Consider the following 27,109-nt stretch of genomic DNA (forward strand, 5'->3'; position numbering starts at 1 on the left):
AAACTATATTGTCATCCAGGGGCGCATAGAGAGGGGGGCAACGGGGTGGCATCCTCCAGAGAGTAGCATTGTGTCTAGTAACATTATGCTAGCCGACTTTCATAATACAAAGTTAGTTGAATACAAGAAATCCACTTACATCAATGGACAATTCCTATAATTTATTAAAGCATGATTTTTAAATTCAGTTGAAAATAAAAAATAACAACACACATCTCTTTCTCTTATTTTTTTTTTGTCTCTCAACAAGCACGATGTTTAAAGATGATAGTAAGCATAACATGAAAATGTAATTATAATAAATAAAAAGACCCACATTGGCCGCCTGCGGCTGATGGCAGGATACATTTAGTTTTTTCCTGTCGCAAGTTCCTGTTGGGTAAAATAGCCGTGACAGACAGAAGCGTACAGCTCGAACACAACGAACAGGCGGTTGGTTCCAGGGTCCTTGTTATGTATGGCTTCTTCAGTTTTGCGTTTATTTATTGCCAAAAGTTCAAGCTGGATGGAACCATTCTTATATTATGCAAAATCCACATTTGTCTCTTCACAGTTTCAGACTGCATTTCATATTTCCCCAATTAGTGGCCAGAGGGGGCGCTCATTTACTCAAGTGCAGATGGGACGAGGTGCATAGCTCCAAAGAACAACATTTTACTGAGTAGATACATGTCAAGGTGTCTAAAGATCGGAAGACTATCGACTGATTCTGTACCTTTGGTTGCTACTGTTTTGGTTAGCAACAGGCTCAGCAGTTAAATGTTGCTGATGGCACTATTTGAGGAAATATGGGATGCACCTTTCTAAGTTTTTTTTTTTTAAATAGACGACACAGCCCTCCTCCATGAACACACTCATCAATACTCACACTCAATACTCATCAATGTTAATAAATACATAACCTCATGCCTCCCTCCCTCCCTCCCTCCCTTTAAATGTCCGCTTACTCTTCCCTTGCCTTTAACACACAATCACAACATCATCATTTGCGTAGTCATATAAATACATCTCATTTCCGAGTAATACATTTGTTACTTCTCTTCCTTTCATTTTCCAATATAATGCAGTTTGGATTACAACATGGTACACATACACACACACAGCAGCATTCCACACACAGCACTTTTAGCGGAGGCGTTGTTGTAGTTATAATAGGAGAACCAGAACGTAAAGTTACACGGAAACATACAGATTGGTGCGCTTATGTCGTTGTTGCTATGAAGGGAAAAAAAAAACAGTCAGCATGAGCAAACAAGCATATACAGTACTTTTAGCATAAAAAAAAAAGATAAATTTATAATTTTCTCTGTGAGTCACATGAACGGCACTGCCAGTGAATGACACTCTTTAAATTCACCTTTAGCGTAGATTCTCTATCGGTGGTAAAGTGTTGTGACCGCCAAAAACTCAATAATAACTTTTATTATGTGTGATAAACAATACAAAAACAGAACAACTCGGTTCAGTCATGTGAGTGGAACGCGTTACATCGCATTAATTGTCTTCCTTGATATCGTTCCAAGCAGCGTTCCTTTTGGCTGTAGTTTCATCTAATGGCCACACAGTGGCACTGGTGAGCGAATGTCTTCTTTTTTTAACCCCTTGTCCTAAAAGAAGACCCCCTCCCTTAATAACAATAGATGCGATAGAAGTGATGTCACATGGAAAAGAAACAGTGACAAAAGCAAGCAAAGATTTGAACACTAACTTAATAATATGCGACGAGAGTGAAGATGGAAGGAAAGAAAGAGCCCTGCAAGTTCAACTTGGTCCTAAGGTGGTGGAGTCCTATCAGGGAGCCATACCTTGCGGCCTCAGAGGTAGGCCCCATGGATGAGAAACCCCCAGCATCCTAAGAGGTAGCCTAAACATGGTCCAGCGGCGGGTTCTTGGGAGAGATCTTTGCCTTTAGCCTCCAGTCCTCAGGTCATAAGGTTAGATCCAAGAAGGGACTCCAAGGTCCTGTGTTAGAGACCATACCCGAATATTTTAATGCAGCCTACACCTCGTTTAGAGAGAAGAGCTAGGTCCTCCAAGGAGCCCCTGGTCAAAGTAGGACAGGACAGCTGATGGATGTTTTGTGCTAGAGGCCTACGTAGAAGGAAATTTGATCTTTTGGAGTGTGCTTGAACATCTACATGCATGGGGCTACCACTGGGGTAATGTGAAAGGACTGTCCTCCAAAATCCAGATTCATGTCATGCTTGAATGAAAAAAAAATCGTGAAATGTCTTCAACCCAGTTCCGTTGATCCCTGCGGGTTCAGCATCCACTTTTCCATCCTTGGTAGGAGATGGGGCGACTGCCTCCATCCAGGAGAGGCGTCGTTAGCCGCTGGGGAAAACCGATTGGCCAACGGCAATCACCTGGCCCACGAGCTGGCCACGCTGGTGACGGACATGATGCTGCAGCGTTTTTTCACCACCATATTAATGTAAGCCCTCATGATCTTGGTGATCTCGCCAACCTGAAGAAAGTCTCATTTCAATATCGGACGATGGACAACTAAAAGGAAGAAACTCACCAGCGGTGTCTCAAAGAACATTTCCCTCTCGTCCACGATGATCTTGTAGGTGCAGATCTGCGAGGCACCAAAGAACGTGATGTGCTCGTACTGGAACGTCTCCAGCGGTTTGGGTTCGCCTCGCTTGTACACCGATACGTTATCTGCGCTTACGCCCAACCACAGGTCGTGAGGGAAACCCCCTTCCTTACACTGCAGAAGACAAGTAGGAAGATCTCTAAAACGTGAAAAAACTGTGTGGCCTATCCCATTGGTGATCTTTACCTCCACGTCAAAGAGAGTAGATCCATATCCTGGCCACTCCTTGATGATGCTCATGTATTTGAGCATGGCCTGGTGCTGAGCCATTCCCTGCAGCCGGGTCCACTTCTCCAGCACGCTGGTCCGTGTGGCCGACGTCTCCTCCTTCACCCACATCTCCAGCATCTGCTCCTCCTCCACCTGGACACACATATCCATCCATATCTTCTTATCCAGAGTTGAGCAACCATTTGATCAAATTGCAAACCTAAACCTTGGTGAAGGTCTGAACGTTCCAGTTTCTGTTCCTCACTCACCTTCTGTTTCTTGAGTGAGCCCGTCTTGAAGCTCCTCCTCAGCGTGCCGTCCAGGAAGCTTGGCGTTTTGCGTTTCTCAACTGCACCGCCAACGCCGCCCGTCCCTCCAGCTGCCGCCTTACCCTCCGCCGTCACTCCTCCTGCCGTGGCGCTCGCTGAGCCCACCCCCGGCTTGGTGGAGTGGATGATGCGGCTCCGGAGACGTCCGATTGGATAGACGGTACCTAGGCTCCAGCCGGCCCGGCCCGCCCCGTCACCGTGGAGATACTGGAGACGTAAAGAGGCCAGATGCTGCAAAGTCTCCTCGGATGCCGGGAAGTGTCCGCTGATGAGAGACTCGTGGGCCTGCAAAGGAGATAGAGGGTTAGGGTAGAGGTCGGTCGGTTTGGTAAGACGAGAAGCTCACCTGCTCAAACATGAAGGCAAACTCCACCCCTTCTTTGTGCATGCTCTCCACATCCAAGAAGCAGTAGAGCTTGAAATACAGTTTCCATTCTCCTTCTTCCTCTTCTTCTTCACTGCCAGCAAGCCTGGGAACAGATTTGGTCAGGTGGTTTGCTCAAAGTTGGAAAGTCAGTTAGTTGTTGGGCTTCGACATACCTTTCAAACTTGGCAAGAACATCCGCCACAATAACTCTGCTCTCCAAAGCTCGATCCGTCACAGAATTGTGCTCGAAAAGAGAGAAGAGGTTCTTGCTGTCCTCCATGGCCAACCCTCGGATCAACTTCTCGACAACCTTCAGCAGAAAGATTTGAATTAATTTAAATTTCTCCTTCAACTATCAAATGCATCTGCACCTCTCCAGCTGTGGTGTGCGAGTTGATGGAGATCTTGCAGGATCCTCCCCCATGGCAGTAAACGGTGGTGCTCATCTCCTGCCTCACCAGCAAGGCGGCGATCTCCTCCTGAGAGGGCACAAACTCACGAGTCTTGGTCTTCTTCAAGGATTCCCCGATGAAAGTGGCGTAGCGCTCGATTTCCGTGTTGGGGTAACGTTCCCGGACCCTAATGCGGATGCACACGTTAGAGACGCAGTTTCCAGGAAGTCCAGTTGGGAGGGGGGTCCACCACCACACCTCTTCAAGTGGAAGCGGAGATATCGGAGGATAACTCGACTGGGGAGGAAGGTGCAGCTCATGCAGGTGAGAAGGTGCCAGTGCGCCCGATTGGCTGGGCTGTTGGGCTGAGGCACGTGATTGGTCTGCTTGATCACCTGACAATAAACCTGAGGACCACACCCGAGGGTTATATTGGTTGACTTGCTTTGGTCTGGGTTGAGGAAGCCAAAGAACCAACCTCATCCCTGAGAGGACGCAGGTCCTGGCAGGTCTGCAGGATGCCTTGGATGATAGGGACCGTATCTGCCAGCGTCTCCATCTCCTGCAGCGAGTTGAAAACCCGTACCGCCTCGTCCTGGAGACTCGCGTAGCCCTGCTGCCTTTGGACTACACGAAGACACGGCAATGAAAGGAGAACTAGGTAGAATGAAGAAGAAGAACTTACGGCTGGTGACTTCGCCGTACGGTAGCGGCAGGAGCGGGGAGTGTAGCGGATGCTGGGTGTATCTGAGGATGGGGTTCCTCCTGTACATCTGCTCCACGATTTCTGGATTCACACTGTTCTCCTGCTAATATCACAGCAGGCCCTCAGCATGAAGTCATGATTATCTAACAGGGTTTTTACCTTGATGTCTCTGATGAGCTGCAGAGTCGGGGTCTCGATGGGGGTCTTGCTGTCAATGACGCCTTGTATGGCGGCCGTCCATCTCATGGCCTCATTCAGCATTTTGGTATAGAGGCGGTAGGAATGTTTCCTACCATACACGATGATGTTCCAGTATCCTGAGAGGAGGAGGGGATTGGGAAGTTTTACGGAAATCAGTTCTTCTGGTTTCTTTTTGCTCACCCGTTTCCCTGTGCACTCGGTCGTCCGGCTGGATGACGGAACAAAGCGAATTAAGCACCAGCGTGCCCATTTTGGAAGAGTTGCGCTCGGAGCTTTTGTAGTAGTCCAGCGAGTTGTGCGTGAGGACGAACCAACGCTTTTTCAGCTTTAGCGAAGCGCTCTTGGTGTTGGTCTTCACCTCCTTCTGGAGCCAACCTTGAAAAGCGAGCAAGAGGGAAAGAACAAGCAGAAATGAAATCTTTACTTGAAAAGTCATTCTGAGGTTGGTTTCGTTTCAAGCTAGCTCGCAAGCTAGCATGACCCGTAGATGCTAGATGGTTATGTCACCTCGAACGAGGAACTCTTCGATCCTGGCGTCGCCTTTAGGCTTCTGCAGAAGACTGATCCAGTGATGCATCTCCTCGGGGGTATCGCTGTTGCAGTGGATCACGCGGTTGGCTGTGATGATCACGAAGGAGTTGGGCCTGGAAAAAGCACCAAAGTACCAAAACAAAAATCCAACTTATTTTCACAACCGCAATTGTCCAAAAAAAAAATGCAACCCACCGATCAGGATTGTCCGATGCGCAGACCGAATCAATCAGGCCCACATCGAGCGTTCCCTGAGGTCAAAATATTAGGAACATAAATGACATTCTAAAAGGTTTATGCACACCTGGAGATTATTTTTTGACCGGTTAGTGTCGACTAAATTGTATTTAGGGACTGACCACAGCGTTCTTGGGGTTGGCCTGCTCGTGGGACATCTCCAGAAGCTGCTCTGGTGTGCAAACTCGAACCTTACTCAGCACATTGAACCACCCGCTATATATAAAAAAAGGAGAATGACTCGGCACAAAATAATATTTTTGGCATGAATAAATAATTAAGCTCGTAGTCAACAAGGACCAACCGACCTGGCATCTTCTGGCGACTCTGCAAAAACTTGGTAGGTCCTCTCATCCGTCACGATGTTCAGAGCGTTCTCCTTCTCGTGGTTGTCGACGATCTCTCTGAGTACACAAACGTGACATGTTTAAAAAAAATAAAAAAAACGTGAACTTCTGGTTTGGTTCTTTTCCTCCTCCCGAGATGATTTACTTGGCAGCCCGGATGTCGATGGTTCCCTTCAGCTTCTCCTCGCTGTCGTTGTCGTAGTACATCAGCTTGCTGTCCCTCAGAACGAACCAGCGCATTTTCCAGTTTCTGCTCAAAGACAAACTTTGATTTCAGAAGGTCCATTTGTTATAATCTTTTGACTAAACCTGTTAATTTTAACAGTACAAGAACCTGCGTGAGAGCGTGGAGAGGCCTCCTCCTTTCTTGTAGAGCCAGCCGGACTTGAGGGACTCTTGCTTGGAGCGGAACCACATGAAGGTCTCGTCCTTTAGCACGCACCAGCGCCTCCGCCAGGGGATCATCAGGCCGGCTGCATGGAGGAAGGAGGCGGAGTCAAAAAATGACAAAGCGAGGTCAGATGAAGTCTCACCTTTCATGTAGAGGTAACCGTGGAAATACGGCGGCCCGTTTCCGTTGAACAAGGTCACCCGTCCGTTTGCGGCTTCCTCGTCGGTGTCCATCATGCCGTCGTGCTCGTCGTCGCTGCCTGCATACTGAAGTCCAAAAAGTCAGGTGAGAATCCATTTTTGAAGGAATCAATCAATTTTATTTTGAGGTTTTTAATTTATTATTTATATATCATATTATTACGCTATTTATATATTATTTATTTATTTTTTAATTATTTTTTCATTCATTTTTTTTCCTAATTATTTAAAATTATATATATTTTTTTCTATTGTTTCTACGTGCACGTGTTCTCACAGAGTCGGAGCTTTCCCGGTAGGACTCGGCGCTGACGCTGGTGCAGGTGGACTTGCGCGGGTGCTCTTCGTCAGCGACGGCGGCGCTGCCCCGGTTGCTGCCCGACACGGAGCTGTCGTCGCCGGCCGTCACCGAGCCCTCCTCCTCCTCCTGGTCGTAGTCGGACTCGGTGTCCGCGGGCATGCTGTAGATGGGCTCCTCGCCGTCCACCAGGCTGTCGACCATGCTGACCTTCCTCTCCGGTTCGGCTTTTTGCCCCTCCTGCGGGGGCGCGGCAGGGGGCACCATCCCCTCGGCGAACGCCGGCGGCGGGGGAGGGAGGTGAGCGAATATGGCCTGATCCATTGGGGTGTCCGTCTCAGCCGGGGGGGGGAAGTCAGGGAGCGGGATGAACTCCTCCTCGGCGTGGAAACCCTCGTCCACCTCCTCGTCCTTGGACATGCCGGGCTGCGTGGCGCTGGCAGCCTAATCCACCAGATTTCCAAAAATAGACCCCAAAAAGTTTTTTAGGAATTAGTTGACCACATCGTGGATGACATCAGACTCACCCGAGCAGCTTTGGGAGGTTCAGCCTTGCTGTCAACCTCGGCCTGCGCGGCCTCGCCTTGAGTGGGATCCACGCCGCCGAAGTTGAGCAGGTCGATGAGGCTGGTGGCTTTCCGCGAGGCTTCTTTCTTCATGCGCTTGAGCTCGGCGTCGCGGCGCAGCTGAAGCTCCTGCTTGGACGACTCGCACAGCTGCGACACCTCGTCCTCGCGCTTCTTCTGCAGACGCTCGATCTCACGCTCCAGCTGAAGGATCTCCTCCATCTGACGCACTTCATCCTGGAATGGAGATTCCAGGTAATTGGTGATTGCCACTCATGATGATCAAAACTTGCCTCTGAGGATTTATTGGCTCCTTCAGTGGCTCCTTCCTCCTCCACACGGCCTTCCGTCTCCCCAACGTCCTCCTGCCCTTGCTTCTTCTCTTCCTCCTCCTTCTTCTTCTTCTCCTCTCGAAGCTTGCGGACACGTGTACGGGCCACCTGGCCTCGCCGGTGCCTCTGGAGCACCAGCGCCGCTTTGCGTTGGTGGATGAAGCGTCCTCGCTGGATGTGCCTGCGCAGGTGCTTCTGCAGGACGACGATGCTGGCACGCACTTGTTTGAAGTGTTTCCTAATCGACACATCTTCTTATTACAATTCTCATATTCGCAAAACGTAAATGAGATGGGGGTCTTACTTGGCGGAGAAGGTGAGAAGGTGGGCTCTTATGATCATGGCCGCCTGGCGTCGCACTTCATCGCGGTCTTTCTCCAAGCGTTGCTCCAGAGACTCTTTCATGAACACCTGGACATGAAAGAGCAAAAAAAACTTTAGAAGCTTGAGAAAATGATCTCATTGCAAATGTGGAAATTGAAAAAAAAAAATTACTTTGGTCTTCCCCAGCTGCCACTCCTTCTTGGTCTTGTCATATTTCGTCAGAAGATCCGTGCTCCTCTTCTTGTCATCTCCCGCTGTGGCTGCTTTCTCCTTGTAAATGATCTTATATCTGGCGAGAAGAAGGAATGACACGTTTGTCTCCTCCATTGTGGACAACACACATGGTCGGATTTTAGAATGACTCACCGCACAAAGAAGTCTTTGAAAGTTCTTCGGACGGGGAACCCGGCACGACGGATCTTGACCGTCTCCAGCATCCCTGAGTACCTCAGCTGGTTGAGGACCACTTCAGGGTCAAACACATTGGGATTCTGCAAGAAAAAAAAATCAACTACTAACAATTTTGAAGAAAAAAATAATTTCATCTACGAGACATGAGGTAGAAGCATCCTGACCTTTTCCATGTTGGGCTTAATGCAGCGGATGAAGAAAGGATTGGATGCACTTAGAGTGGCCATGAGAGCATGCAGGGAGTCCTGGCAGGGGAGAAAAATAAAAGTGTCCAGTTTGATTTTGATTGATCGTTATTTTTGCAGAGGATAAAGAATATATGCCCTCGACGATTGTGATATTGTCTGTCCACATGTGTTGCTTCGGCTTTTGTGTTCAAATATGCATTTGCCGCTGTTTTGTGCACGCACCCTGAATTGGGAGCTGACGGTGGGCTTGCGTCTGGCCGTCCCCATCTTCTCCTCATTGTTCCTGCTGCCCACCTTCTCAAAAAGGTCGTAGATGAAGTCCAATCTAAAGACGTAGTGCAAAATTGAGTTCATGAAGGAATCAAAGCAGTTTTTTTTTTTGTCCTACCAACCTGCTGTCTTTAAGCATGTTGAGGATGTCGTCTCTGAAGGTGTCTCTGTTTTTCTCCAGGATGCCTTTGACGTCATACAAGACCTGAAGACGCCCGAAACAGAAGACATCACGTTGGATGTAGAGCTCAAAGGAGAAATGATGAGCGCTACTCACCTCCCCGGCGTAATGTTTGATACCGAACTGATGGTCGGCCAATCTGGGCTTCACGTAGTAGGGGTTGGTCTGCCGCAAAATCTCAACGTCAGTATCGGTTCTATGTCACCCCCAAGAACATAAGACGTAACTCACAGAGTGTCTGCTGTGAAGCTTCTCCAGAAGAGTGAAGTCCGTGCCTTTGGGGAAGCGACTCTCTTCGTTCACCAGAGCCAACAAGCCCAGTTTCTGAAGAGCCAAGCAAAATCATCAGCCCGAGAAGAGCAACGAGAAAACCGAGTGCTGCATCCAAGCGGGGACCGCGAGTCACGTGTGATACCTTCTCGATGAGATCGAGACACTCAGCATTGTCCATCCAGTCGATGGCGTCCCACTGGACACCTTCCCTGTGAAGACAACGACGTAAACAATCAGATATGAGGTGCTCCTAGATTCCACAAAAAAAAAAAAAAATCAAAAATGCACCTGTTGTACTCGAGCTGCTCCAAGGAGAAGATGTGCTTGTTGAAGTACTCCTGGAGCTTCTCGTTGGCGTAGTTGATATTGAATTGCTCAAAGCGGTTCACCTAAAGACACGCAAATTAATTTGCATATACTGTAAACGTGCATTTATGTCACAAACCTCAAAGTTCTCAAATCCAAAGATGTCCAGGATGCCGATGGACTTAAAATTTTCCTTCCCTTTTATCTTCTGATTGATCTTGAGGATGATCCAGGAGAAACATTGGGAATACAGCGCCATGGCAACCGAGTCCCGAGAATCTACAGCCTGTGACGACGCCACGGAAGGTCGGTTAGCATTGGGAGGGAATAAAAAAAACAATCGACGAGTGTTTAACGACCTGCTCGATGGTGAGCGGCGAGCATATCTCTTCCCCTCGCAGGATGATGGAGCGCTGAGTCAGCACTTCGGACAGCTGGAAGGCGTCGAGGCCGAGGAGCTCGCTCGCGTTGGTCACCACTGGAAAAAGCATAATCACACTTTATCCAAAATATTTTTTTTCTTCTTTTGATCTTGACGCTGACCTTGCTTGGTGGTGATCTGAGCTCCTCCCGCCGTCATGAAGTCCACGTTGCCGAGCTGCAAGACGCCCGAGAGGAGCTTGAACATGTCCCTGATTTCCTCCTCGGAGAACTCCAGCACCTTCAGGGCCTCCTGCTCGCAACAATGTAAGGATAAGACAAAATTGACATTTTTTTTTTTTTAAATATTTAACACTTTTTCTCCATTTTGTATGAACTCACCATAACACTGTTAAATAGCTCCTTGTCATTCAGACTTTTGTCCTTCAGGCAACCTGATTGGCTGAGGTAATGGAAAGATTCCGCTGGATCCTCCAGGAAGTAGAGATCTGACCGAATAAAAAAAATTAATTTGGAGAAAAATCCAATAAATTTGATTAGCGAGCAAACTTGCTTTTATGCTCTTTGTTGGCTCCCGCCAGCAGCGCGTAGAAGATGTGGTAATTGCGTTCGCCGGGGTTCTGTCGCACCACTCGGTTCTGCGACCAATCAACCCAATCGTCAAAATTCCAGAAAACAAAACCCTGTCACAAATTATTTACAGTTGATTACCTTTTCCAGTAAATCTGACACAACGTGAATCAAGGAAAATCACCGATTAATCGATTTTTTGCTGATTTTGAGCGCGCTAAAATCTTTTACGCTGATTCTTTCATTTTATAACAATTCACATTTTTGTAGGCTAACGAGGATACAATCGATGACGCAGCCTCCCTGGATGTTGCCGCACTCCGAGAAGTGAAGCTGGATGAACTTCCCGAAGCGGCTGGAGTTATTGTTATAAACCGTCTTGGCGTTCCCGAACGCTTCCATGATAGGACTGTGAAGACAATGGAGAAGGTGAGGGCTAATTCAAAACTCTTGGGATAAATCTTTAAGGACGTGGCAATTCAAAACAAGTCTCTAACAGCAACTACTACTCCAGTAGTCATGTGATCACTCGAGAATATTGCGAATATTAAATAGTACCTGCTCTGTACAATGGCCTGCTCCACGTGCGTGCTTTTCTCCGACAGTGGCGTCGCAGCCGACTTTTGGCTCATCACCGACAGGAACTGGAGCAACAGCTTAGTGCTTTCCGTCTTCCCTGCTCCCGACTCGCCACTGACACACACACAAATCGGTATTGAAACTTTGACTGAAAAATTGAATGGATTCAAATGAGACCACCAGAAATCAAAAAAGGAGATACTGACGTAAAAATCAAATTTCACCTGATGAGGACACACTGGCTGTCATGTCTCTTCCAGATGCAGCGGTAGCATTCGTTAGCCACGGCAAAAATGTGCGGCGGCAACTCGCCCAGTTGATGCTTAGAATAGAGATCCACCCGTTCCAAGTCGTACAGACCTGGGATCTGCTTGTAAGGGTTGACGGCCGCCAGGATGCTGCCGATGTTTGTCTGAAAAGAGCCATCCCCAATTAACCTTGGAACATCGGCGCCCGTTAGCCTACTTAGCTAATTAGCCCAACGGCAACTGGTAGCATTTTATATTTCGCGTGAATGTCATGGTGACAGCATTTGAGAAAATTGTACTTAAAATGATTTGAGTAAATCAAAAATAACAAAATGCCTCAAACTGAAAGATCATTTCTCACATAGATGTTGTCCTTCTGGTAGCGCTGGTGCAGGTTATGCATAATGGCCGCCTCGTGCAACTCAGCCAGCGCCGACATGTCTTCCACGCCGTCCACGCTGGATTGGTGCATAGCATACACACGCTCCCTGGTGACCTCGGCCTGCTGCAGGTACAGCACCTGATGACAGACACATGTCAATCACAACGGACGTACACTTTTACATAGTCTTCATATGATCAGAATTAAAGACTTTCTCCTTCAGTAAATGTGACACACACACACACACACCCTGATAGGAGATAATGGCCGTTAAGGTCATCCATTCATTGCTTCAAACGTGTCCAAGAATAGGAAGTATGGCCTTTTCAAAGAGTGCTTTGTTAATGTCACAGCTTGTGTCCCTCCAGGCTATATTTACTGGGCCTTTTGTGTCCGCTTCCTTTTTATTTTTTTTACAATTTTAGCTGTGTCAATGAAAATTTCACCCAAATTAATATTGGGGATTTTTGTTTAAATTTGGAAATTTTCTATTGTTTCTATCATGGCCACTATTGGCCTATTAAAACACATGAGAATGATATTTTAATTCATTGTCATTTACTGAATTGAATCATATAATTTTGGTTTATTTATATATATATATTTTTAATTTTTCTTCCAGATTACAACATTAATTTTTTTAACAAAGCAAAGAAACCAAACGATAGCTTCCAACATGTCTCTCGTGTCTGTTACGTAAAAGGAAAGCCTCTTTTTTTTTTTATGTACTAGATTTATTTTCTGAAGCTCTCTGATGCGTGAATATGCTTTGCGAAGCGCCTCATGTGATTTAACATATTAATTCGGAAGACAGCAATAAAAACAGAGAGTGAGAAAGACCCCTTGGCACAGTGACCGATATAATCATACTTTTCCCCTTCCGACCAAACTATTTATCAGATACTTGCAAGCTGGCTGCACTGACCTGGGATCAGATGACCTTCATGGCTCATCGTTTAATCTCATCCTGGCTGCTACACAGGAGCCGCTTTATGATTATTAAATCATTCTCACCATTGGAAAATATTCCATTCTTCAATCCGGCCCAAACTATATTATCATATTTGTTGCATGGTTGTTGCTGCATTTTTTTTCCGCCCCCGCCCTCCTTTTTTTTTTTTTAGCATGCAATGCGCTACATTTGCATAAGTGTGTTTTTGTGTCAAATTAATTAAAAAAGCGGGGAGTGAGTAAGCGCATGAGTGTCCTCTGCGGCCGCCTGGTGACACTAAACTGATGGGGAAGAGGAATGTGGGTCATCCAGCCACAAAAATAGCGCTTCTTTTTTTTTTTTTTTTTTTTTTGCACAGTCACATTTCGGTTTTATTTGCGAGCATGTGTGTGTGTGTGTGCTCGTAAAGCATCCCCGCAGCATGTTTCCTGCTCGAGTGAGCTCTCGCCACCGCGCTCGAAATCCAGGTCACGTCACACACACGCATCGATGCTAACATAACCTGCGTGTGCGTTCGCGTTTGCGCACGTTATCTGCGCGCATGTTTGCGTATGGAATGAAATTAGACACACAGGTGCTGGTGGCGTCTGTGCGTTTTGTCTGGCGTTGGCTTTCTTGTGTCGCAATAAACGCATATTTGATTAAAAAAAATACAAATTTAAAAAATGGATAGCGATTCTGTGACGGTAACCATGGCGACCGGAGAGGAACCCCACATGAGATATGAGAGCTAAATTTAGAGTTGCTATCGGGATGTTAGGAAGTTGTTTCAAAAGAACGAGGAAGCACCTTTTTATTTCAATCATATCTAAGGACACAATATTCTGAATTATTTCCCATTCTGAATTTTACTTAAATTTGTAAAGAGTGCAAATTATTTGAAAGTATAGAGGTTCACATATTGAGCCTTGTGGGACGCCACAAATTATTTCAGTTTATTTTCCTTACTGGGAAGACTTTAATCATTTAAGGAATAATCAGAAAGCCCTAAATATAAAATCAAAGCAGCATTTGGTTATGGCAGCAAAACATTGCCTTCAGCCCCCTCCGCCAAAATAATGTAATTGAAGATTTGAGATCTCATTAACAAGGTGCGCATGATGATCTAATCTACACATCTTGGCAGGGGCACACATTGTAATTTGGATTTAATGTTATTGAGCCCAGCACACACACATATATTTTCTTCTCTCATACATATGTCAAAACAATATCTTTGGACTTTCCTGTTTGTATCTCCCAATCTTAAAGTCTCCCTATCGCATCGAATACCCTCATTACTCTTCTGGATTTATGAATGTCCTTAATTTGCCCAACCCCCTCGCTCGTTCCACATACAACGAAGCTCCCCGCCGTCCTTCCTCCCCCAGTTCGCTTTTAAATCAGCCCTTGCTGGAGGTGCTGAATATTTGTCATGCTGGAGGGCTTAACAAAGTTAAAACCATCCAGGTCATTCTTGTTTTTTTTTTATTTCTTGCAACTATATTTAACAGAAGTGCTGCAAAAGACAAAGGTTGAGACATCAATCTGACGGCATCAGAACATTGCTGATGCTTAGGCTGGAGCATGAAAGGACAGCACAGAACTCCAATTTACCGGAGAGTCACCTTCAAACGCTACATGACTCAGCGTTGGTGCTTCAAAACGAGACTCAGACCTCTCAGGCTCTCTGCTTTGGGATTAATTACTGTTCTTAGAATGAATGCAAATGTGGCGAAGCTGCCTTCAGCTGCCTTTCATGGCAACGTGAAGCTTAAATGAAGAGCATATTGCCAGAGGAGCTAACACTCCATGCTGAGTGCCAAGCTTAACATCTGACATGCTTGAGCTTCGCTATGCTTGTGTGTGTCCTTACCTCTCCATAGTCTGTAGTGACCACCAGGGTTCCATCTCCGCAGGAGTTGACCGTGGCCGGAACCAACTGCTCCTTCTCCCTGACCCAAACTCGGGCCCCCTGGAACACATAGCGGTTTATTCTTAAAATTGTGAGAAGAGATGAAGTTTGGAGCTGATTTATTTTAAGTTGTAATAACAGTGTTCACCACTAGATGGCAGATATGGCACGCTTGGTCTTGCTGAGAGGAAAAGCAATGTCAAAATCAAAGTAAATAACAGCTGTATTTAAAAAAAGCTTCGACGTGTCACGCATTATTCCGGTCAGGCCCGCCCGAGTGCACAGACAGATGTGTTTAATGAGAGATAAAGACTGCAACATCTGGACTTTCCACCTCTGTAAAGCAACAAGCTCTTGATATCTTTTTGCTTCTGTTGATTGACAGGTCAGAGAAATCAGAAAAACGAACCCAGTCAGTGACCTGCTCGTCTTCCCATCTATTGGATTCCGGCACATGACCTGATGACCACATGACCTCAGTGGCTCTCCATCCCATTGGTACGTTCAACATGAACAAATGTATGCATAGCTTTACGGTAATTGCTCTTTAGTCTCATATTGATCCAGTCACTTGCTCGGTTATGAAAGACCAAGCACAGCACTCTGATATATATCCCCCCCCCCCCCATTCTCCCCTCGTGTCTTGGGAATGACGAGTCCAGACAGGGAGAGATGGCCATGCATGACAACAAATCTTTAGCGGGCGAAAAGACACTGAATGTCACCAAAGCAGAATCCTTCCATCCGTACACTCAGCCTCCCCCTGTGAAATATGATCCCGGTAACCCAAACCTAACCAAGCCCTCCATCTTGTCGAAATGCTCCATTAAACCTCATTGTGAAATCATGACCCCTGTGACCTCATGCCAAACCTCTGATTCCAAAGCGAAGAAGGATACTTGTCAATGAATGCACAAAAATAATATAGATAATAATAATTGAGAAATAATATAATTCATAATCTTGCGTTATTTTTTTTTTAAAGCTTTTACAGTGAGTGGAGTTCCACAAGGCTCACTACTCTGACTTCTCACAGTCCTATAGTGCAAAGCAAAAAAAGAAATACATTTGTATCTATATTGATTTGGTGTAAAAGGCTCATCCAGAGCTGTCATAAAGCACTCTGATCCCTCCCTGAGCTGCATGACGGCCATGAAAGTGTGTCAGTAATATTCCATTAAAGGTGATAACACAATCGGGACAGACGGGCTTTCAGCAGATTATAGCGGCGGCAAATGAGATCTGACTTTTTCGTGTGGGTGTGTTTCAGTGTGAGTCGGACGTATGCTTGTCACCTGTCCTGTGGGAGTCACATTAAACTAGATTACAGTTGAAACGGAACACTGCCCCAAAACATTCGATATGTATTAGCTGCACAAAAATGTTTATTTCATTTTCCGAATCGAACAATATCTGTGTTTTTGTTTGTGTGTCTGCGTAAACCTAAATCCTCTTTGAGAGGCTCGTTTTAAAGAGCCTGCTAATTATTCCATTCTCTCTCATCTTGGATTAGACTACAGTCTCTTGCTCTGTCACACACACACACCATGGCAACAGGACTCTACGGCAACAGGGCGCCATGGTAACAGGCTCCTTCTGTTGCCGCTAATGAATGCTGGGAGATGGAGTTCCAGTGTTGGACTAAAAAAAAAACACCAAAAGCTTAAAAACGTTTTAAAATAGAAAAAATATTAAGAGCACCAATTGAATGTGAGTAGGCCATATGCCATGTTCAACCCTTCGAGGGGGAAGGAAGCATTTTGGGAGATGCTATTTTAGTTTTTTTTTTTTAGACTTGATGCCTTTCGACAGCAATAGTGGTGTCCCACCTACACGCCGGTGCATGAAAGTAGGCTACAGCAAAGGACTCATGGCACTGAGCTGTAGCTTAAGGGAGGAAGGAGACGAGGAGAAAAAAAATAAGTCAAATGATGCAGCTTTCTGAGCAGAACAAATGTGTTGGGAGCTTCAGAATATAGGTCACACATCTCCAGCGACTCTTCCCTCCCCTCTTTGCCTGCACTACTTCAAATCCTGCATAATTTCAAGCACAATCGAGACGGGCAGAAGCCACGTTGAAATATGTATCACACGCACGTTCTGTTCTGTTCAACGTGCAAACAAGATGCTTTTATAGTGTGACTGGTCTTTTTCTACTCGAGCTTCCTGCACATGATTTAACCACTGATGAATATTTTAACGCAGTTATGAAGTTCTTTGCATAAAACACCAGCCTGGTGTAAAAGCTTTCCGCAATTTTTTCTTTTTTTTTTAAAAAAGGCCACGTTGTCAAATACGTCTGCAAGAAAAAGTCTGTTTCGAAACAAATTATTAATCATATTTTCAAAAAGTTGTGCCATTTATTTGATAGCTTAATTTGTTCTGTGTGTAGTTAGCATATCAGCTAGCATGTAGTGTTGAGCAGAAACTTTATACCTTTGATTAATTGGCTGGATGAATCAAATTACAAGATTTTTTTTTTCTTGAAAACACAACAAAAATGTGACATAACTGGTGCAATTAATACAAATATTTTCTCCAATTCTTAAGTGACCAACATATTTTGGGATTCATTGTTAGCAAATTGATGCTATTCAGTCAGGCTTCACTGCAGGAATGACTTTACACTTTGCAAAATTAAGATAAATTCACGTCCCACTTGAGTTGCAATGCAATCTCGCCTATTCCATTCTTCCACCACTCCCCACGGCAGACACCCTACCCTCCCCCCTTCCTTTTCCAGCTGTGCACCACCCCGATACGTGCACCTTCCCCAAAGTGCACACAAAAAAATCGTTGAGGAAAAAAAAAAATCCTCAATATCCACAGAGATGAGGGCGTTCCAAGCTCTTTTTGCAAAACCCGCGTTAACAGATTTGCCTGTTAATCCAGACCAGAGCCTTAAAGAGTGTCAGCTCTCGTTTGGGCCAATTTGTTTTTCATCCAAGCTCTGCGGTCTGTTCTGCAATGTGGCCGTAAACTGAACATCATGCTCGGCTTGCGCGATACGCAAGGAGGCGGCCCGTTTTCTTAGCGGGATCGCAACACCTGCCATCATCCCGGGGATAAAAAAAAATGGAGGAAAACGTGCAACAGCATCCTCAAAAGTGAATCAAGGCTAAACGATGCGATATTTATCTTACCTCCGTGAAAAACGCCTCCATCCTTCTCGGTCAGTTCGCCCAGACGACGCGCGCCGGGCCCCGGCAGAGCGCACACGCTGGCACCGCTCGCCGGTGCGCAAATCTCCGCGTGCTCGCTCCAAAATGCGGATGCTGGATGCGTCCGTGTCCCATTCACATCCTCACCGTCATCATCATCATCTTCTTCTTGTGACAGATCCACGGATGGAGGGAGAGGGGCTGGGAAGGGGGGAATGGGAGAATGTCCACGACTGACTGGGATTCGTCGGAGGGTTTGCTTGTTTTCTGTGGTCTCGTGTGTGTGTGCGTGTGTGTGTGTGCGTGGGGTGGAGAGCGAGTCGTGTGTGTGTGTTGAATGGGGGTGCACTTATCTCAAACCTGTTTTGAAAATACGAAAAAACATATTCGCTAGTTTTTCATCATGAAGTTATGTGGTGCATTTTTAAAGATTTATTTCTAAGGAAAACAAATATATTTAACAAAAGTTGTGAAAGTTCTTATCGTCCGAGAATTAGTTTGGGTATTTTTATTTTCATATATAGCCACACTAGAGTAGTTCAGTACTTCAGAAAATAAAGTGGAGACTGAGGGCAGCCAGATAATAACATGGCAGCCAAGTGGAGACTGTGGAGCGAGCATAGGAGACAGCAACAGACTGACTTCAACCATGAAATATGTCGAAATTAGCCATATGGAGCGAGCTGTCGAAATAAATCATTTCGTATTGTCGCTCAGGAAAAACAGCTCCGCCCCCTTTACAGCAAATCCAAATGCTGACACCCCCTTACATCAGGGTGAATGAAAAACGTAACAAGTCTCCAAAGACATCATTTTGTTCGTATCGCGACGGACAGATGGTTAATGTGCACTTTTAATAGCCCCCTAACTCCGAGCCTGCTGGGGCCAGGTGCAAGAGCTGAAGTCAGCCCAGCGGCGTGAGGCCTCGTCGGGGTGCGGCTTTGTGAAAGCTCAGCCTCCTCCCCTCTGGAGCCCCGGGGGTAAAAGTGGGGCCCTCCTGCGAGGCTCATTACGTCTTCACCCTACTGCTCACATAGAGAAGATAGACTCAGGAAATGAAGGGATCATCTTTAAAATGAACCTTAAATGCATCATGGAATGCTCGGAATGGCCCAGGTCAACAAATCCAACTGGAGGTCAAATATTGATCGAAATCGACTAAAAAGAAGCACAAAAACCTTGACTGTAATCTCATTCTAATTTTCCCAACCGATACTCCCGGATGTAATCAAACGCAATCAACATATTCAGCTGGAGGTCTACTTGGAAGTCGATTCTCCAAATGCCACAGCTCGGGAGATTTTCCCGGGAAAATCCCTGCAGTGCAAAAAGACGGTGGGGGTCGCGGCGGTTGATAATTACATGGCCGAAAGCCACTTGTGCATGACAACACGCACACGTCGGTTAAAATCCCGTCGCCATGACAACAGTGTGAGCATCTCCTTGGTGGATTGATAGGTTTGTTCTGTGAGAGCAGAACTCTGCTTACTCATCTGACCATGTCAACTTTTTTTTTATTTGCTCACTTTCTCCTTTGTGTCCCCTTCTCCTCTTACCCTGACGCTGCAAATTTGTAGTGTGAGTGCATTAGCCATACCTGCAAAATCTACTCCGCGTCAATACAAGTGTTGTATCAGAAGATGCAATTATCGCATCATCTAAAATCACATATTACTGTTTCTATGCTTTGGTAGGTGCTAATGTTTTGGTTAGCAACTAGGCTCCTTATGGTGAGATTGACACAAGGTTGTGGAGGTCTAAAAGAAGACATCTCCGCATAATGTATGAATAGCTACTATAAATACTATTAATAAGAATCAGCTAGTGCTGCTGTTTTGGTTAGCAACAGAGTCGGAGCACAAACTGGATCCAATGAATAGACCTGATGACTGTGATCCATATAAAGATGATAATTCAGGAAGGGGCGTATCCTAATTGCTGTGTCTGGAGATACGATGACTTCATCCTGAGAGGCCACACCCACTCCACCTTCCACCACCGCTTGCAACCCCCCCCCCCTGGCTAATGCAATACTACCCACCCGTGGCTTGTATATTGCTGGCATGACAGCACCTCTTTGGGTTCAAATTAGTCGATGAGGGCCCATCCCAACCCCCCAACCCCTAATTCCCGAGAGACAATTGGGTAATTTAATCGGCCTTGTTACAGCCTGGAGCAGCGCACGTAATATACTCCAACACACACATGCACACACACACGGTCCGTATATCACACTGAAAAATGACATAGATTCACCAATTTTGTACAAACTGTTCAATGCAAAAAAAAATGTTAACAGTGTGCCTGAGCGTGTTATTTTTTTCCCTCTTTCCAGATTCATGCATAATGGATGAAAATTGCGGTACTGTTTGAAGCTAGTTTAGTGCTTCAGTGACTTTCAATGCTTATCTGAAAGGGGGCTAATCCCAATCTGGCCAATTTAAACGACCCCGATCATTATAATTAACCGGATAATAGAAGTTTTTTTAAAATGTTCAGTATGCAATGGTGCTTTTCGTGCATGTGTGATGTGCAACTCAAGCAGTGTACAAAAGGCCCAGCTGTCCCACCACATGCGTACAGGCAGTAGAACACTTTTTAAATATTCAGCGCGGAAAGCAGGGTGACAGAAGGTAGGGTCAACCGCGGAAACCTTAATCACGGTAATGCACAGTCAGCTCCTTCATCTTGTTGTTTTGAGGAGCGGGGCAGCACAACCATAACACACTCACGAGTACATAACAGTTTTTTCATTTTCTTGTGCCGTTATGATGAGATTTTAACTTGATTATCTCTATTTTATTTGAGTTTTTCATTTATTCTGCTTTGATGTTTTATCTTTTCATTAAATCTTGTTTTTAATCATTATTTCCTCACCTCTGTATTTAATTTTCTGTTTAGATTTGACTTGTGTATCAATGATCTTTTATAAATTAACTTAACCATATGTTATTTTTTACAATTTTTATATGTTGTCATATATCATTTGACCAGGCGGTGGCAGTAGTTCCTCATTGCGCAATGTTTACAGAGGGAGCCCGTCACCTGACAAGGCCCGCCTCTACTCAAATATGATTAGTCGCTGGGTGACGATCTCCTACAACACGCTTTCTAATTGGCTGACGCTCCATGTCCGTCATACCTTTGACGCTAGCAAGGGAGTCGCTGTCTGAAAAACGAAAGCTAACCGCGGAAGACGGGGGGGAGCAGATTGGAAAGCAAAACATTGGACTCATCAAATTCTCGACGTGCTAATTCTCTCTTTCGTAAGAGAATTCGCTGCGAGAGAGGAACGTGTGAGTCTTCACAAGGTGTGGACAAGGCGGGCCTTTTCGCTGTCAACCACAGCAACAACACCTGAACCAGTTTCACAGCCCGACCTCGCCAATGTGCCGTTTGTTTACATCCTCTTCAAAAGAGCACGTCGTCAAATGTAAGCTATATTTTATATATATCACCATTTTACCATATTGATATGTACTGTAAAGTGTGTTAATGTCGTCCTTGATGTCGTTCCCCTTTTTTGCCTAGTAAGGAATGACGAAGATCCACAGCTGGAGTGGACGCCTTGTGCTGGAATGGAGGTGAGCCTGTGCTGTGATAAAAATATTTTAAATTTTGATTCACCATTAACGTAGGCCTAATCTCGTCCAAGCTAATTGAATAAAAACATCTTTGTAGGTTTTCTGGAGGGGGGGAGTAAAGCTAAATAATCTAATAATAATAATATTTAAATTTATGTTACTGGTCAACATACACTTGCTATCATTTTAAGTGACTGATTCACTATGATTAAAGTTTAGATGTTCTAGTGCTTTCTAGTCAAGATGTTATCCTTTGACGGAAGTAAACATGCCTATGTTCCTTTTGTCATATTTACTTCCCATCATTTCATTTATGTCGTCCTCCTGGCTGCAGACAGTAGCTGCGGCCGCGGCGACTCATCACTGACGCCGCTCCCCCACGATGGCGCACTTTGACACGGAGTACCAGCGCCTGGAGGCGTCGTACAGCGACTCCCCGCCGGGCGAGGAGAACCTGCTGATGCACGTCCCTGAGGGCGCTAAATGTAGGTGATGCATCAAAATGAAAAAATCCTGGGCTCTTATAAAAATCATATTTATGGATTTGTTTGTTTTGCAGCCCAATGGCACCACATCGAAAACCTGGACCTGTTCTTCCAAAGAATATCCTTTTGAGCTTATGGTCTCCATAACTGTTATATCCCGATACTAATAATTTTATATCCCGATCAAGATATATATCCCAATTTAGTATTTGGGAAGAATCACATGAAATTGATTATCTCTGTATCGAGTAATTATGAGATGTGATCAATTGAAAATGTCCTTAACATATTTTACGTTTATAATTTGCATCAGAAAAATGGCTTCACGTGCATGCTCCTGGGAGAGATCTTCGAGCTGATGTACGTCATAGCCGCTAAAATGTTTGAATCGATGCTGTTCAATTGCGTTTTAACGGATTCTGTGTTGCCCCCGCAGTCAGTTGCTGTTCGTGGTGGGCTTCACCGTGTTCCTCGCTAACTGCGTGGACTATGACATCCTCTTCGCCAACAAGTTTGTCAACCACACGGATTCCTCCAAGGTCACGCTGCCGGACGCTTTTGTCCCGGTGGAAGTCTGCAACGCACGGTAAGGCAGCTTCTTCCCATCAGGAATATTTATTAATGTAACAATCTCAGATTTGCATAAACGTGATAACGCTCTCCGTTCCGCCCGGCAGCATCCGAGACAACGCGTTTGTCATCTTTGTGCTGATAATTTCCGGAGTGTTTTGGCTCCATCGCTTGGTGAAATTCATCTACAACGTGTGCTGCTACTGGGAGATCCGATCCTTCTACATTCATGCCTTGAAGATGACAATGGTGAGACGATGGTGTCACTCATGCCTTTATTATTACTATTAAAAAAAATAATAATTTGACTCCTTTGTTTTGACTAGTCGGAGCTGCCGTATGCAACGTGGCAGGAGGTTCAAGCCAGGATAGTGGAGATCCAGAAGGAGCACCAGATCTGCATTCATAAGAAGGAACTGACGGAGCTGGACATTTACCACCGCATCCTCCGCTTCAAAAATTATATGGTTGTTATTGTCGCCTTTGCATCTATCAAAGCTCTGCGTAATCTTAGACCACTTTTGCAGGTTGCCATGGTGAATAAATCTCTACTTCCTGTGCGCTTTCGACTTCCACTTCTTGGAGACGTTGTGTTCTTCACGCGCGGCCTCAAATACAACTTTGAGCTTATCTTCTTTTGGGGACCAGGTTGGTTTCTTCGCCGATCATGTTCGTGTTGTGTATGATTTTTCACAAAAACATAGCTTTGTGTTTGATAGCACTTTTTTTTTATTTTGCTTGTCCTCCTCCAGGCTCTCTGTTTGAGAACGAGTGGAGCCTGAAGTCCGAGTATAAGAGAGGAGTAAACCGTCTGGAGCTGGCCGACAGACTGGCGTCGCGCATCCTGTGGATCGGCGTGGCCAACCTCCTCTTGTGTCCCGTCATCCTCGTGTGGCAGATCCTCTATGCTTTCTTTAGCTACACAGAAGTACGTACGGCTTCTCATTCAACTTTTCCATCAAGCGTGATGATGATGATGCGTGTGTGTGTTCCAAGGTGATCAAGCGAGAGCCCGGTTCTCTCGGGGCGCGATGCTGGTCTCTGTACGGCCGATGCTACCTGCGCCACTTCAACGAGTTGGACCATGAACTCATGTCCAGGCTTAGCAAAGGCTACAAGGTGACTGACTGAGGTCTATCGATAATCATAAACGTTCTCTAACCTCCATCTCCATTCCTCATTGACACAAAGGCTGCATCCAAGTACATGAACTGCTTCCTCTCACCTCTGCTGACCGTGGTGGCCAAGAATGTGGCTTTTTTCGCCGGCTCCCTGCTGGCCGTTTTGATCGCCCTGACCATCTACGACGAGGACGTACTCGCAGTTGAACACGTCCTGTCGTCGATCACGCTGCTGGGGGTGTGCATCACCGTGTGCAGGTCAGGATATTGTTCCGGATGAGTTCACATCAATAAAATGTCAGTGTGAAGATCGGAGCTGTATGGGGATCGTTTTCGTCCGCAGGTCGTTCATCCCTGATAAGCACATGGTGTTTTGTCCCGAGCAGTTGTTGCGGGTCATCCTGGCTCATATTCATTACATGCCTGACCACTGGCAGGGCAACGCCCACCGATATGAAACAAGAGACCAGTTCTCCCAGCTCTTCCAGTACAAAGCCGTGAGTATGAACGCCAAACCAGCAAATGTGGATTCTTGATGACATAACTCGGTGAACCGGATTAAAGGATGGAGCTGGGTGTGCCCACGCTTTATTTATAATTTATTTCATCATCATCTTTCTTGAAGGTGTTTATACTCGAAGAGCTGCTGAGTCCAGTGGTGACTCCCATCATCCTCATCTTCTGCCTGAGGAGGAAGTCGCTGGAGATCATTGACTTTTTCCGAAATTTCACCGTAGAGGTGGTGGGTGTGGGAGACACTTGCTCCTTTGCTCAGATGGACATCAGGCAACACGGCCACCCTGCGGTAAGAACCTCATGAGGTCATGGTAATCCATCTAATGTCAAATTTGTTTTGTTATGTAGTAAAAATGTGTCTCTGCCTACACAGTGGATGTCAGAGGGCAAGACCGAGGCATCCATCTACCAGCAGGCCGAGGACGGCAAGACAGAGTTGTCCCTGATGCACTTTGCCATCACCAACCCGCAGTGGCAGCCTCCCCGGGAGACCACGCACTTCATCAGCCAGCTGAAGGAAAGAGTTCAGCGAGAGGCCACCGGCGCTTCCTCAGACATGCATCCGCCCTCGCTCTCCGAATCTCAAGTACGCGCTCGAGCATCCCTCCGTTTACAACCCGCCCGCTGATTCTATCGTTTTGTTCCCGTCTCCTTGTAGCCGAGGAGCCTGATTGCCAATTTTTTGGCAGCACCGTCCGCTCAACCCTCGGTTCATTTTAGCCGGGATGGTTCACTGAGCGGTCACGTGGCGGCGGCCAGCGATGCCGTGGCGGCCTTGCGCTCGCTTTCCCCAATCAGCAGCAGTCTTCACCTGAGGGGCAGCTTCAGTGGGGCTTACAGGACCGCCGGGAACGCCTCCGCCACGAGCAGGACCATGGCAGGCTCTGGGTACGAGCAGGATATCTGAAAATAATACAGCAGATAATCTCTCAAGTCTAATTTGTTTTTTTGCTCTCTTTACTCAATTCCCAAAGGACGGACGCCCGCACGATGAGTTCAGGCAGCAGTGCATGGGAGGCGCAACTCACAAGTTTGGTCTTGTCCGAGTACGCCTCCACGGAGATGAGCATTCATGCACTTTACATACACGAGGTAAGTGCAAGTGTCCATAGTTGTTCTTGAGTTTTTTTTTTTCAAACGTTTATCATTTGTTTTGACGCAGTTGCACAAACAACAGTCCCGTGGCAATGCGCTCTCCCGCCACACGTGGCACAGGCAGGAGAGCGACGAGAGCAGTGACAGCATCCCGGACGAGGTGAAGAGCGTGCCCGGCTCGCGCTATAAAAACCTACCACGCTCGCACACCTTCCCTACCACGGTGCCCAGCCCCACCGCCATCCCTACTTCGGCTTCCGATGGCGCCGCCGCCGCGGGCCCGGAGGGGACGGCGTCACAACAGGGCGGCAGCAACCGGCGGCCATACGTCGGTAAGTCGCAGGACAGGCAGAGTATTAGAATGTTTGATTGTGGATTGAATCTCATGATGAAGTTAACACTCTGCTTCCCACGCAGATATTTTAGGTGCAGGGGGGAAGGTGACGAGGTCCGCTCGGGTTCCGATGGGTGGCTGGGCAGAAGAGTCGCACCAATTGGCACCACGCCGCCACGAGTCACTACCGGAGGAGAGCTCGGAGGATGAGTTGCCACCGCACATCCACAAGGTACACGCTGCACCTAAAGTCTGGATCCAAAAGTTGTAATCTTCCATCCAGTTCTGACACACCCGAGTGTTTCGCTTTTGTGTAAACACCAAAGAGGTGTGGTTAGTTGCATTCTGAGGTTGGGTGCAAATCTTAAAATACTTGCGATCAAATAAAGTATTAAAATGAAAATACCTCACATAGCAACTCTGTTGTTGTAAAATAACATGGAAATAAACTGCTTGTTTCATTTCAGGTTTGTTAGCTACGACATCAGATCAACCAGTGGATTCTTTCCAACGACACCTAAACACACCACCTTTTCTCTTTGACTCTGATACTAAAAATAATGTAAGAATGGACCCTGAATTGACATTTTGCATGAGATAGTTCAAGGTCAGCATTATTTAAAAAAAGACGGTGAGTAATACACACTCGCTGTGAAAAAATAACAGATTCAGGTGGTTTTCGCTACATCTATCTTGAACTAAGGTTATAATGAACAATTCTCAGCTTATGTCGTTAATGCTAACCAAGAGAAGAACAGTTATTTCATCTTAGCATTAGCAGCACGACTCGAAATGTCATCAATTCACCATTCTTGATACACTTGAATGATTTGGTGTTTGCATGTGTCGCCTGAACGTTTACGATTTTTGATTTTTAAATTATGTGACTCACTAAAGGGATGTGCCATAGAGATGATTGTCAATCCAATGAGATGCTGAATGTTATGGGTGTAGTAAAGAGATTAGTTTTATGTTGTTCATAGTTATTGTAAAATAAAGATTTGTACAGATGTAAATTCAGCCATTAAACTGACGTCATCTAATCTATTTATGTCCCTGTTTTATGAGAGCAACCAGATACCAAATGAACGTAATCTAATCTATTTCTGTCTGTTCTTCAGAATTTCGCCAGCACCCGTTTTATGTTTCGTTATAAACAGAATTTCCAACAGGTCTGCCAGAGCCCGGATAGCTCAGTCGGTAGAGCATCAGACTTTTAATCTGAGGGTCCAGGGTTCAAGTCCCTGTTCGGGCGAACTTTTTTTTCCATCTCTTCGATAAACGCAGTAAAATATATACGTAACCTATTTCGAATTCACTCGACAGTCGCACAATTTTATTTTCCTTATACTACACTTGGTACAATACTACGTTCTCTTTTGAGCGTGTTGTAATAACATTACATTGTTCTGTCCTGATTGGCTCTCGGGGCAAAATAGTCAAGCATTGGAACATCAGGCCGTGATTTGATTGGTTATCAAGTTTCCACCTTCGCTTGGCGTTCCCATCAGTGGGCGGTTTCTTTTCCGCTGTGCTATATTTACCGACAATCTCATTGGACGAAGAGGCGGAACG

General features: G+C 45.9%; 2 protein-coding genes and 1 non-coding gene across 7 annotated transcripts; 2 read left to right on the forward strand and 1 right to left on the reverse strand.

The window, feature by feature from the left end:
* Positions 1–140: 140 nt before the first annotated feature.
* Positions 141–18,128, reverse strand: myo10l1 (myosin X, like 1). 4 transcript variants are annotated; one of them, XM_049740634.2, is made up of 44 exons: positions 17,812–18,128; positions 14,630–14,728; positions 11,802–11,960; positions 11,417–11,604; positions 11,172–11,306; positions 10,898–11,022; positions 10,755–10,768; positions 10,597–10,681; positions 10,425–10,531; positions 10,206–10,335; positions 10,022–10,140; positions 9,802–9,948; positions 9,645–9,745; positions 9,499–9,565; positions 9,315–9,407; positions 9,180–9,248; positions 9,025–9,107; positions 8,855–8,957; positions 8,609–8,689; positions 8,400–8,524; positions 8,205–8,322; positions 8,014–8,120; positions 7,671–7,947; positions 7,339–7,614; positions 6,791–7,255; positions 6,456–6,579; positions 6,257–6,395; positions 6,068–6,172; positions 5,884–5,979; positions 5,698–5,791; positions 5,534–5,589; positions 5,315–5,451; positions 4,988–5,182; positions 4,766–4,923; positions 4,586–4,706; positions 4,379–4,527; positions 4,159–4,307; positions 3,880–4,087; positions 3,682–3,818; positions 3,488–3,611; positions 3,082–3,426; positions 2,789–2,965; positions 2,525–2,716; positions 141–2,467 (listed from the first exon to the last, which is right to left on the reverse strand). In XM_049740634.2, exons 1-44 carry the CDS (start codon positions 17,830–17,832, stop codon positions 2,363–2,365), a joined length of 6,105 nt encoding a protein of 2,034 aa, XP_049596591.1. In that variant the 5' UTR covers positions 17,833–18,128; the 3' UTR covers positions 141–2,362. The 4 variants fall into 4 exon arrangements, with proteins under 4 accessions (XP_049596591.1, XP_068509015.1, XP_068509014.1 ...); XM_068652914.1 differs by lacking the exons at positions 10,898–11,022; positions 11,172–11,306; positions 11,417–11,604; ... (1 more) ...; positions 14,630–14,728; positions 17,812–18,128 and having other exon boundaries at positions 4,586–4,709; positions 6,257–6,579; positions 10,597–10,787; XM_068652913.1 differs by lacking the exons at positions 10,898–11,022; positions 11,172–11,306; positions 11,417–11,604; ... (1 more) ...; positions 14,630–14,728; positions 17,812–18,128 and having other exon boundaries at positions 4,586–4,709; positions 9,025–9,248; positions 10,597–10,787.
* On the forward strand, positions 11,824–26,581 carry atg9a (ATG9 autophagy related 9 homolog A (S. cerevisiae)). Of its 2 annotated transcripts, XM_049740722.1 has the most exons (22): positions 11,824–11,951; positions 15,054–15,166; positions 21,101–21,262; positions 21,361–21,413; positions 21,748–21,898; positions 21,973–22,016; positions 22,194–22,258; positions 22,335–22,484; positions 22,576–22,717; positions 22,795–22,935; positions 22,996–23,116; positions 23,221–23,396; positions 23,465–23,587; positions 23,660–23,847; positions 23,933–24,086; positions 24,215–24,394; positions 24,479–24,691; positions 24,764–24,993; positions 25,080–25,197; positions 25,268–25,532; positions 25,618–25,766; positions 26,002–26,581. In XM_049740722.1, the coding sequence occupies exons 5-22, from the start codon at positions 21,796–21,798 to the stop codon at positions 26,008–26,010; spliced, it is 2,571 nt and encodes an 856-aa protein (XP_049596679.1). In that variant the 5' UTR covers positions 11,824–11,951; positions 15,054–15,166; positions 21,101–21,262; positions 21,361–21,413; positions 21,748–21,795; the 3' UTR covers positions 26,011–26,581. The 2 variants fall into 2 exon arrangements, with proteins under 2 accessions (XP_049596679.1, XP_049596680.1); XM_049740723.2 differs by lacking the exons at positions 11,824–11,951; positions 15,054–15,166 and having other exon boundaries at positions 20,893–21,262; positions 21,365–21,413.
* A 135-nt stretch (positions 26,582–26,716) lies between these two features.
* On the forward strand, positions 26,717–26,789 carry trnak-uuu (transfer RNA lysine (anticodon UUU)). The gene has a single exon. It is a non-coding gene; the product is annotated as a tRNA-Lys (tRNA).
* The last annotated feature ends 320 nt before the right edge of the window (positions 26,790–27,109 follow it).

Source organism: Syngnathus scovelli, chromosome 14, assembly GCF_024217435.2.
Source record: "Syngnathus scovelli strain Florida chromosome 14, RoL_Ssco_1.2, whole genome shotgun sequence".
NCBI classification, from domain to species: Eukaryota; Metazoa; Chordata; class Actinopteri; order Syngnathiformes; family Syngnathidae; genus Syngnathus; species Syngnathus scovelli.

Coding starts and splice junctions, on each gene's coding strand:
- myo10l1 (XM_049740634.2), bottom strand. CDS start 17,832: ATGGAGGCGTTTTTCACGGAG. Junction 14,729..17,811: donor TGGAGGCGTTTTTCACGGAG/GTAAGATAAATA, acceptor TATGTGTTCCAG/GGGGCCCGAGTTTGGGTCAG. Junction 5,183..5,314: donor CGAAGAGTTCCTCGTTCGAG/GTGACATAACCA, acceptor TCGCTTTTCAAG/GTTGGCTCCAGAAGGAGGTG.
- atg9a (XM_049740722.1), top strand. CDS start 21,796: ATGGCGCACTTTGACACGGAGTACCAGCGCCTGGAGGCGTCGTACAGC. Junction 22,017..22,193: donor TGGACCTGTTCTTCCAAAGA/ATATCCTTTTGA, acceptor AACATATTTTAC/GTTTATAATTTGCATCAGAA. Junction 23,848..23,932: donor GTGTGCATCACCGTGTGCAG/GTCAGGATATTG, acceptor TTTCGTCCGCAG/GTCGTTCATCCCTGATAAGC.